The sequence below is a fragment of the Phaseolus vulgaris genome, chromosome 1 (assembly GCF_000499845.2).
Source record: "Phaseolus vulgaris cultivar G19833 chromosome 1, P. vulgaris v2.0, whole genome shotgun sequence".
NCBI lineage: Eukaryota > Viridiplantae > Streptophyta > Magnoliopsida > Fabales > Fabaceae > Phaseolus > Phaseolus vulgaris.
This window is the reverse complement of record NC_023759.2, coordinates 48,248,586-48,259,966: the sequence shown is the minus strand read 5'-3', so window position 1 is coordinate 48,259,966 and position 11,381 is coordinate 48,248,586. Positions and strand designations below refer to the sequence as shown.

The 11,381-nt window shown below is 36.0% G+C and overlaps 2 protein-coding genes and 1 long non-coding RNA gene across 4 annotated transcripts; 2 read left to right on the top strand and 1 right to left on the bottom strand.

Moving 5' to 3' along the window:
• On the top strand, window positions 1-1,471 carry LOC137814939 (uncharacterized). 2 transcript variants are annotated; one of them, XR_011081698.1, is made up of 3 exons: window positions 1-169; window positions 411-501; window positions 1,425-1,471. It is a non-coding gene; the product is annotated as an uncharacterized lncRNA (long non-coding RNA). The 2 variants fall into 2 exon arrangements; XR_011081697.1 differs by having other exon boundaries at window positions 411-528; window positions 1,425-1,449.
• A 208-nt stretch (window positions 1,472-1,679) lies between these two features.
• On the bottom strand, window positions 1,680-5,987 carry LOC137814936 (uncharacterized). The gene is made up of 7 exons (XM_068617902.1): window positions 4,538-5,987; window positions 4,179-4,382; window positions 2,566-2,676; window positions 2,341-2,423; window positions 2,168-2,234; window positions 2,025-2,090; window positions 1,680-1,952 (listed from the first exon to the last, which is right to left on the bottom strand). The coding sequence occupies exons 1-7, from the start codon at window positions 5,768-5,770 to the stop codon at window positions 1,803-1,805; spliced, it is 1,914 nt and encodes a 637-aa protein (XP_068474003.1). The 5' UTR covers window positions 5,771-5,987; the 3' UTR covers window positions 1,680-1,802.
• A 2,362-nt stretch (window positions 5,988-8,349) lies between these two features.
• Window positions 8,350-10,025, top strand: LOC137814935 (uncharacterized oxidoreductase At4g09670-like). Its single transcript, XM_068617901.1, has 2 exons — window positions 8,350-8,981; window positions 9,149-10,025. The coding sequence occupies exons 1-2, from the start codon at window positions 8,505-8,507 to the stop codon at window positions 9,767-9,769; spliced, it is 1,098 nt and encodes a 365-aa protein (XP_068474002.1). The 5' UTR covers window positions 8,350-8,504; the 3' UTR covers window positions 9,770-10,025.
• Window positions 10,026-11,381: the final 1,356 nt, after the last annotated feature.

Genomic DNA, 11,381 nt, shown 5'->3' with positions numbered 1-11,381 from the left:
GTTCAATCTTTCTTTTGAAGAAAGCTTAGATGATATTGATGGTTTTGATGAGGGGAGAGATGAAGCTGGAAAGCCCTGTTTTTCTGCGATAGAAAGAAGTGCTGGTTTTGTAGATAGGGAACTTGCTGCCAGTGGCTTTACTAGAAAGGAAGAGGAAGATATTCAAAGGGTATAGTGTTTTTCTTGTTTAGAGGGGGAAGAAAATATAGGGATCATTTTTCTAAAGGCAACATAACTTTGCTTTTATATTTTACACCTCGTTTGGCTTAGCTGCTAACACCCTGCATGGACCTCCATTTGGCATCTGGTGAAGCATAAAATTGTCTGTTTTTAGTAATTGTGCGTAGATTGGTAAGCTTTCATTTTTGTATTTGGTTCAGCCTCAAAGGTATTTAAATCTCTATGTGCAGTTCATTGAAGGCAGGGCAGAGAGTGATACAAATTCAGACAGTGAAGATGTTGACTAAGTAGAAGACGTGAATGAAGGAGGCACTATTGATGGTAATTCTTCAGACTTGTTGGAAACGGGTAATGCCATAAAGCAGATACAGACTATGTAAAAATGTGCTGTTATTTATTTATTTCAATAAAATTAATTATAAAAGATGTACATGTAAATAGAGATAAAATAATAGCTAAGCACAAGCTGACATAAAACAAATAGGCTTACCTGTAGGGGAGATTAACAGTGGGAAACTGAGCTATGAATCAGGGGGAGTTAAGAAAGTTGTACCCCAATAAAAGAAGTGACTTCATAACACAGGCCCTGCAAGTAACAACATAGAAAATCTAAGGACTGAGATGTGTTCTTGATAATGAGCATTTTTTTCAAAACGGAAACCATAATATAGCATAGGCGGCTGAGATTATTTGTTTTAATTAAAACCAAAAATAACTATCACAAGCTGACATAAAACAAACAGGCTTACCTGTAGGGGAGATTAACAGTGGGAAACTAAGCTATGAATCAGGGGACGTGAGAAAGTTGTGCCCCAATAAAGAAGTGACTTCATAACAAAATCACTGCAAGTAACAAACAACGTAGCATACCTAAGAACTGATATGTGTTCGATAATGGGCATTTTGTTCAAAACAGAAACCACAATATAACATTGGCAGCTGATAGCTCATTTTAATTAAAACCATAATATAGCACAGATAGCTGAAAATGAGCATATATAATTCATGCGGATGGAAGGTTAAGGGTATTTTGTTTAGCTGATCCGTGCTGAACTATACTAAACTTTCTTTCTGCACTTGAGATGGCTGAGCTTGAAATTTTTCATTGTCCTGAATATATCATTAAATAAAGTATCTAAGTGAACAGTGATAGCTAAATTTGAATTTCCAAAATTTAGTCTAGTTTTAGTTTGTCCATTGACTAGCGGGCATTGGTTGAAGGATTGTTTTTTTGTTCTAACCAGAATGAGGGATGTGAAAATCAGAGGAAAGTGGAGAGTTGTGAAGCACGTGAAAGCAGTGGATCTTAAAAAGAAGATGCAAGTGACAATGTGAGCAATGTTTACAGAGCTTTTTGCATCTTTCTTTGTGGAAGTGCTCATTATTCGTTTAACAAGTGACAACATTGAGCACCAAACCTGGATAATAAATGTGACCAGATTATTATTCGTGCTAGCTGCTTCAGTTCAACTGCTACATTCCATTTGCACATACAAGTAAGTTGACAAACATTAAAAAATGCTATTTTTGAATATAAACTTTAAATCTCAGAATTGTTTGTTAATCATGCAGGAACTATGAAACTTTGAACCATCAAATGTTGTTAACTCTAATAAACAAGGTTAACACCCTGCAAAACTTTGGCCTTTGCAGAATGCAGGCATCATTTCAGCAACTTCGGCCTTCCCTGTAACAAGTGGAATTGTCGATTCACGTCCCAGATCTTGAAAAGAATTCAGGTCCTGCGCTTTTTCACTCAGTGGTCGATATTCCTAAGAAAGAAAAAACAGATCTTAGTAGTGAAATTATTAATAATATTGCGAGTTATGGAACAAACAAAATACTATTGATAAAGTCTTCAACTGAGGTGTTCCAAGCTCTGCACAAATTCGAATTCCCCGTGCTGCCTCCTGAAAAGAAGAGAGGATAAATAATTGGATATAGAAAATTGCATGCGGAATGAAAGCAAGCTAGCAGGAGGGAGAACCTCTCTGATAGTAAAATTTTCGTCATTGCATGCTTCCAGTAACTTCGGAAGATAAATTGCACAGTACCTATCAAGTAAAACAAACAACAGAGAATTTTCAAATGTATCATATCGTTTTGAGATCCATATAATGTTTTGAGTATACAGGAAGGAAAGAAGATTAAAAAGACTACTTGTGAGCAACTTCTTCACACCGTTGTACAACTGTATTTAAAGTTGACAAAGCAATATTTTTTAGCTTAGAGCTTTCTTTGTCCTGCGGAAAAGAAAACCCGAAAACGAAAAAATAAGATCCTAATGTAGGTCTGGCAAGATCCTACCAAATTAGTAATGGTAAATTATGTGATAACCCTCACACGGACATTGAATCCAGCATAATGTAAGATAATAACTCTTACCTGAAGCAAAGGCAAAAGTTTTCCCATTACCGTATCCGCATTATCATTCAGCGTTAAACTTTCTGGCAACGTGTTATTTAGAAAAAATTGCATTGCTGATCCAGCTTGCTCCTAGAAAAGCACATGAGATTGCTAGCTTATCATTGTATGTTTGATAACGAGTTAACGAGTAGAAGACACATATGCTGATGATAACAATACGTTAAATATGTGTTGAGGACACTGGAAATGTAAATAATTGAAGAGTATGAAGGGAAATGAGCAAGATATTTTAGGCAAGGTTCATGGTTCATGCTTCCAAGCATAAGCGTTTCCAATGTTCACACTCTAAGTATTCATTTCAAAGCATTAATTGCCACTTCTTTTTTTCTACTCCTAGATATATAGTAAATCTTTCTCTTGCTACTTTCACACTATTCTACCTTCACTACAATCATTATTATCATCACCTCTCTTTTCATTATTGTTCTACTATCATAACAACCGTGTTTCCATTTCTTATCACTCTCACCATTTTTGCCGTCACCATCACTATTATTATTGTACTACAATACATCATCATTATCATTGTTATACCACCGTCTTTGTCACTACCACCACCATCATAACCACAACATATTGTTATTACCATCCTGCTATTATCATTGTCGTGTTATCAGTCTCATTGTCATCGTTCTCGTTAAGACCACAACATATTGTTATTTGATCTTTATTATATAGTGTATTATATATGACAAACATTTTATCTTGCTCTTATCTATTATGTTATTCTCTTATCCTTATATCCTATCATATCCTATTATAGTTTGACGGCCAAACAAGTACTTGTTATATTCTATCCTCACTACCAAACAAGGACTTACATATTCCATGCAAAATATTAAATCACTCGTTAGTTAAAAAGCAAAATAAAACAAATAGAGTGAAACGTTTTTTTTGAAGATGAATTGCTAGTTGGAACAGAACTGCAAACATTTAGAAAGTAACATGCTATAATGTGTACGAGATGTTACATATCAAAATCGAAAGGACTAAGCCATAAGAACATAGTTTCTTTAAGAAAGGTTAAAAGGAAAGGATATCTTCCGTCACTTAGCCAACATTAAAAGCTTGTTTATATTACTACTGTAGTTCTGGTAGAGATTTAAAAAATAAAAACAGATGAAAAATTGGATTTCAAATGTCCATCGAAGACTTCCCATTTCACTGCTAAGTGTTTATTTAGTTATGATTGGCAGACCTAAAAACTACTAGAGAAACTACTTGGGAGGTAGGGTTTGCATTTAATAACACATCCTCCAACCACCACCGAAGCATCACGAAACCTCTACCTCCAAAGAATAACACCATCATCTTTGTACAGTCTGGATACCACCAAGCAGACCAAGAAGATGTTGAGTGTGGATTAAGTGAAGCCAAAACTCAATTAATTCAGACAAGCAGTGAATATAAACTTTAAAGGTTTTCCAGGTCTTAATATTTCAGGTAAGGAGCAACCACCAATGGATTATGGAAGCTGCGACAACGACAACAGGTTGAGCATGATATATATATATATATATATATATATATATATATATATATATATATACCAGTCAACACAGGTACCGTACCTTTACATCAAGGTCTTGTTCATTGTCAAGTGCATTGCAAAACACATGCACGAACCTTTGATGGTAAAGGAGTTGCACCGCCTGAACAAAGTTTGAAGAGGCCGTCATGAATTTGAAAGTCGCCATCCGAACCTGAGCATGTGAGTCTTCCATCAACTCCAAAACTTTCCTCACTACTTCAACAATAAAGCTTCCCATCATTACCTGCACAGCACACGAAAATCATTACTAACAAATCATCACTGTGATAACAATCTCTATAAGAAATAATACATATATACAATAATATTTCAATATTTCTACAAATAAGTTTCCTAAATTTTTATTACAGAATGCTAAAATTGTATAGATCAGGTCACCATTTCATCGGAGAAGTCTTCTACGAGCACACTCAGCATTGTGATTCCTGCACGGCGCAACCTCCATTCCATATTATCCACGTGAAGAAGGAACACTTCACATGCAAGAGGCACTGCTTTACTCGCTCCGAGTGCGGCACTAAGCTTCTTCAAACCCTTCATGCCAGCCTTCTCAATTTCCAATTCACGCTTGCCATCACAGCCATCCTCGGCAACGTACCGTAGCATCTTCATCGGAACAAAGAACAGCCTCTGCACAGTCTCGTGAGGAAGATTGACGAACACGTGATCGTACTCCTTCACCTCCGTCATGACCACCACTAGCTGAAACGCTAAACAGTGCGTTTCCTCGCTCAAACTATCGCTCTCCGCGATCTGAAGCACGTCGAGAACCATGTCATTCATGTACTCCTTCAAAAGCAACGGCTCTTGAGAAACCAGATTTATTAACTCCGCAAACGCGCTTCGGAAATAGGAACCTTCGGAGCCATGCAGGAGCGTGAATACGCCAACCATGATCGCGCGGAGGAGGTCGTGGAACATCGCCGGTTCGGAGAACAACCGGACGAGACTCACGACGGCGCCGAACGACGCGACCTGGACGTCGCGGTTAGAGGAGGCAAGGCAGCTGAAAAACGACGCGTGCAGCACGCGGACGGTGTCGTTTTTCTCCCCGAGAGCGCTGGAGACGAGAAAACGAGATTCGTTGGGGAGGTTCTTGAAGACGAGCGACGCGAACTCGCGGCAGTTGTCGTCATCGGAGGCGATAAACGACACGAGGAAATCAAGAGCCTCTGGCCAGTTCTGGTGCGTTGTGTAAGTAACGGAAAGGATTTCAGCGAGGAGGATTGAGGTGAGGCGGAGTACGTGGAGAGAAGATTCTTTGGCGAGGTAAGCGAGGAAGTGGGCCTTGAGGCGGCCCTGGGCGATGGGCTTGAGTTTGGGCCAGAACTCGGGTGGTTTGAGGAAGTGCAAGGCGCGTGCGGCGTTGGAGCGTGTTTCGAGGAGTGTATCGGTGCGTAAGAGGAAGAAGAGTTTGATGAGGAGGAGATCAGGGTGGTGGTGTTTGCAGCATTGGAGGAAGGCGAGTGCATGGGAGCGGAGGCTGTGTTGGTTTTGATGTTGGGGAGAGTAGATGTGGGAGAAGAGGGTTTCAATGGGTGTGTTGTCGTTGGAGCTTAGTATTTGGAACGCTTTGCTTTGCAATTCCAATGGGAACTCTGAGACCTCCATTCAAATCTCTTCTTCTTCTTCTTCTTCTTCTTCTCCTTCTCTTTTCTGTTATAACTAACCCAAAGTATGGCGGCTGAACCTGAAACAGAGATAACACTCACAAATGGAATTCCTGATCTGCATTGGAACTGCTTAAGCGAGTGTGATCTTGAAGAGTGCGATTCAGTTGCGCCTTCTTCATAGAGTTCCGCCAGTGGAACTAAAAATAACGCGGTTTAAGGAGAAGTTGTTCACCATTGACAAATTAAGTGATTATTGATGGTCAATGATCTCGTTACTCAATTTGGAACGTCTTTTAGGTAATATGCATGCAGAGAGTGTTTTTGTTTTTATTTTTATTTACCAGTATTAAGTTTGTTGGAATTTGGCTACAATTTCTTCTTCAAGTTTTATAAATTGACAACGATAACTGGGAGATTGATTTTATTAAAGGTTATTAGTAAAGTTTTAAATAGATAAAGCTGAAGAATATTTTATATGTATTCCAATACGTGTAGTTTAAGAAAGAAAGTAAGAATAAAAAATAAGACTGTTTATGGTAAGGGAGAGAGTGAAAGAAAATAGTTTCGACTTATAAAATAATGTAATATGTAATACAAATAAGGATAATTTTGTAGTTTATCATATTAGATTTTCTTCCTTTAGAATCTCTACCTATATATTGTGAGTTTGGTACTTTTCAAATTTGACAAATCTAAATATATATTCATAATTGAATTGAATAATATAATATTTTATTTAAAAAACGGTTATAAAAATAATTGTTTTGTATTATTAGGGTATTAAACAAACCTTATTCATTAAATAAAAGTCAATAAGTTGTTTCTTATCTTTCATGGTCTTCATATTTATCATCCTTTGACCATACAACTCCGAAGGGTACATGTGATCCAACTAAGTAACCAAGAGATATGTTATTTTTAATCTAATCTTTAGAAAATTTATCGTAGTGGTTTCTTGATGAGTTCCTTAACTTGGAAAAATAAATCTACAATTAAAGATATCCTAAACTACATGAATAGTCTTTTAAACAAGGTTTTAATGTAGTTTTGTGCATCAAGCTAAATATTCCTCTTTTAGTCTTTAGACCACGGCTTCATCTTCATGAATCATTGTTCATCTCAAGTGAATGTTCATCTTTTATTACTTGTTTGTTTTGTGAAATATTCGATATAATTTTTTATTTATTTTTACATTAATAAAATGATATTAAAAAAAAGTGAAAGAAGATGCTATCATAGTTTCTTAACCATTTTCTCTATAAATATGTGAATGGGAGAATGTAAAGTAGTATATAAACTCTATCGTATTAGAAAAAAGTTATTAATTACAATTGTTCCTGTAAAATATAATATTTTTAATGACTGAATTGGAAGTTAAAGTTTGTGTCTTTACTTAAAATGTTTGAATTTTTTAAACACTAAAAAAATTATTAAATAAAAATTAATTTTATAAACTAAAAATAAAAAAAAATAAAAAAAATGATATTTAAATTAATTTCTATTATTGTTGAAGATCACACACTGACTAGATATGAGAATATTTAATTGTATATAAGTGGATGCAAACCTCACCTCATGAACCTGTTTTATGGGGTTGAGTTAGGCTTAAAATCTCATTTGTAATATGGCATCAAAGCCATTTAAAGTCTATCCTAACGAGTGTTTGTTGGGTCTATTGTGTCACCCATTATCGGGTCATTATCGGACCACCCATAATATGTTGTCTCACGCACAAGTTGTCACATCGTAATAATTATTGATAAATAGTTTTTAAATTGATATAGTTTTGATTATTAATTTTTTTAGTCTATAAATAATATTTAATGTAGTCAATAGTAACTAATTTTTTTTTCCAACATTAATTTTTATTTAATAATTTTCTAATAGTAAAAATTGGAGATTATGATTTGTTTGCTTGTACTAAATTTAGTATTGTATGAAAAAAAAAGAAAATAAATTTGTGGTGAAAGTGGTTGATTTTCTTATATTAATTTGAAAATAAATTAAGAAATCAAATGAAATTTAATGTCCTTTTATAATTATATAATTATTATGTCGCATTCATAATGGATTATATAGTTTCATTATAACAATGATATTATAAGATTTTAATAATCCATTGTCTATAACTCATAATTGAGTTTGTAAGCCTAAAATACTTATGGATTACCTTAGATTTTTTCCATATTTAGTATTTGTTTCCCATAATATTTTGGTCATTATACTTAAAATTTATATTTTAAAAGATTCTTTCAACATAATCTTATTTAAAAAGTAAAAAATAAAATTATCCTCAAGTATTGAAGGACTTTATCCAATATTTTTTTTCTTCAAATGAGTACTAAACAAGTAACCAAACAATTTTTTAAAATGAAACAAATAAGAAGTATTTAAATATTTAATGATATTTAACTATGTTTAGTTTCTTAATATAATAATACTTTGACAGTTGTTTAAATTACTAAATTATCACATCTTATTAATCAAGTAAATTATAAATTATTTTTCCAATATTTTTTCTAATCTAATCTACTTGACTTTCCATTTTTTTTTTCCTTTCTTTTAACACTCTAAATGAGTTGAAGCCCACCGATCCACCAAACAGTATCTGTGGCATCTCCGTCACTGATATCCTATCCATTATCAAGAGATAAAATAAGTACTCAAATACCTTGCGCCAAAATCTCCACAACGAACGAACTTACCTGAATTGAAAGACCCGTGCATATATCATGGTCGATAACACCAAAACGGTGCGTTTCGGCATCTTAGGCTGCGCCAACATTGCTCGGAAAGTGGCTCGAGCCATTGCCCTTGCCCCCAACGCCACTCTCTGCGCCGTCGCGAGCCGTTCCAAGGAGAAGGCAGAGAGGTTTGCCGCCGAGAACGGGTTTCCAGCAAGCGTGAGGGTTTACGGGAGCTACGATCAGGTGTTGGAGGACCCAGGCGTGGACGCCGTGTACGTGCCTCTCCCCACGAGTCTGCACGTGCGGTGGGCGGTTATGGCTGCCGGTAGAAAGAAACACGTGCTGGTGGAGAAGCCCGCGGCTCTTGACGCGGCGGAGCTTGACCGGATCCTGGCAGCGGTTGAATCTAACGGCGTGCAGTTCATGGATGGGAGCATGTGGTTGCATCACCCTAGAACTGCCCACATCCAACACTTGTGCTGTGTTCCTCGCTCTGCTAATTTCATTGGACCAATTCATTTTGTGAGTAATCCAATTCATTTGATTTATTTAGTTATTATTATACTTTTGTTAGTTCAAACATTGTCACATAATGAGAGAATATTTCATTACTCTTTCTGATTTCGTGGAAATTAAAGTCCATTGTTAAAAAAATCTGACACGTTTTATAATCTGCCAATTTTTTGAAGATTCACAGTACATCAACTATGGCAGCAACACCTGAATTTTTAGCGAGTGATATTAGGGTAAAGCCAGAGTTGGATGGTCTTGGTGCACTTGGTGACTTGGCCTGGTACTGCATTGGTGCTTCCTTGTGGGCAAAGGGCTACCAATTACCAATCACTGTGACTGCTCTTCCTGATTTCACAAGAAACAGTGCGGGAGTCATCTTGTCCATCACAGCCTCTTTGCTGTGGGACCAACCAAACCAAACACTAGCAACCATTCACTGCTCCTTTCTTTCTCACACCTCCATGGACCTGGCCATATGTGGTTCCGATGGCTCTGTACATCTCAGGGACTTCATAATCCCGTACCAAGAGACTAGTGCCTCGTTTGACCTCACATTTGGAGCCAAGTTTGTTGACCTTCACATTGGGTGGAATGTGAAACCAGAGGAGGTTCATGTGGTCAATGAGCTCCCTCAAGAAGCTCTAATGGTGCAAGAGTTTTCTAGGCTTGTTGCAGGTATTAGAGATTGTGGGTCTCAACCGTCTACCAAATGGCCTGAAATCAGTAGAAAGACCCAACTGGTAGTTGATGCAGTAAATAAGTCTCTAGACCTTGGCTGCAAACCTGTTTCCTTGTAGAAGGATGGTTGCAAACATGTAGCAAATAATCCAACACCTTCTTAAAACACCCTCATTGCCAGCAGAAACGCCCTTAACCCAACCGAGTGTTTCAAAATTGGAATAGATCACCATGGTCTAGTAAAGAAGGCAGCTTTTGGAACAGCTATTCCAGATCAGTTTCGAGGAGTGATTGTAACAAGAGATATACTCTCTCAGAATCGTCAATGTTCCTGTAAGTAGTATGTATGAAGATAAAAATTTGCCATCGGAACCATTTATCATCTTCCGTTAATTATAGCTTTTCAATTCAGTCACTAGTAAAATTAGGGGATGTGCTGTGGAGACGTGTGGAACTTTAGGACAGAAATCATCACCCTTAAGGATCTAGCAGATTACTGTTGGGAAAAACAGAGATTTACAAAAATGTTTGCGTAGGTTTTGAATTTAAAAAGTTTGCAAATTTGACGAGTATAGTAGACAAGAAATTCAAAAACATAATAAATTAACTAGAATTCCAATTCTTGAAAATATGGGACTGCAATGCCTGGGATTGCAACGGAAACTGAAGGCATCAGGAAATTTTGCAAAATCTACAATCAGTGCCATGGAAGTATGTTGAGAAACATGTTGTCTGAGTTGCACAGCAGCAACACACTGGTAGGGTTTAGCCTGGACTCTAGAACAGGATTCACACATATGCTCTTGTTTAGTCCACAGATAAGACTGTTCAAGAACTTCTTCTGAACGTTGATCCTGATTTTTGTCCATCTGGAATAGGGCTCAGTCTAAATAAACTCGCTTGCATCAACCTCACTTTACTTGAATTCAATTTTTTCTGCAATTTCTCAAACTAAATGTCAGCAGCTCCTTCGTAAATCTCTAGCTGTAGTTTGTTGGTGGCTGCAAGCAAATCTCAGTCAGGCCAATGCACCAGCACTCGCGGCTTCAGTAATCCTTCTGTAATATCAACTTTCGAGCACAAACTCTTCACACAGCATTTGGTTGCATTGGAATTCCAAGCTTGCAACACATAATACTGTCGGTTGTTTGATGAACCTTAGACATATCAGTTTCCTCTGCCATGTCTGATGAACTAAACATGTTGATGATGAAACGAATATAGTATTCCCCTGTTCAAATTAGCATGGGTAAGCAGAAGGATTAAAGGAAGTTTTCAATTGAAAAAATAATAATAAACAAAAAGAAAACGGGTTCTTTGTAAATAAGGAGGAATTATAAGACCCTGTTGAAAAAATCCAAAACTCAGTGTGAAAATTATTTGGTAGGACAAAGACACAAATATGAATATAGTCTATAGAACGCAAGGTTAAGAACAATCAGTAAAATTTATAAGAAACATAAATATTTAGAATCTTTCTCACAAAAATGATGAGAAGTAAAGTTCAAATTAATAATAATTAGTAAAATAATTTATATTTTTTATTTAATTTTTAAATGTGGTTTATTTATTTTAAGTTGTTTATATTTCAGATTAAATTAAAATTAGAAATATGATTATTAAAAATCCAGTTTAAACCAGTTTTTAATACTAATTTTGAATACCTTTTACATATTATTTTTTATCAAATTAACATATTTTTCGAATTGATTATGAAACAATGTTCAATTA

Excerpts from the sequence above, each read along its gene's own strand:
- LOC137814936 (XM_068617902.1), bottom strand. The coding sequence starts at position 5,770 with ATGGAGGTCTCAGAGTTCCCATTGGAATTGCAAAGCAAAGCGTTCCAA. Across the intron at positions 2,424-2,565 it reads AACTTTTGCCTTTGCTTCAG|GACAAAGAAAGCTCTAAGCT; the intron begins GTAAGAGTTATT and ends TCTTTTCCGCAG. Across the intron at positions 2,235-2,340 it reads TGTGAAGAAGTTGCTCACAA|GTACTGTGCAATTTATCTTC; the intron begins GTAGTCTTTTTA and ends TTTACTTGATAG.
- LOC137814935 (XM_068617901.1), top strand. The coding sequence starts at position 8,505 with ATGGTCGATAACACCAAAACGGTGCGTTTCGGCATCTTAGGCTGCGCC. Across the intron at positions 8,982-9,148 it reads TCATTGGACCAATTCATTTT|ATTCACAGTACATCAACTAT; the intron begins GTGAGTAATCCA and ends AATTTTTTGAAG.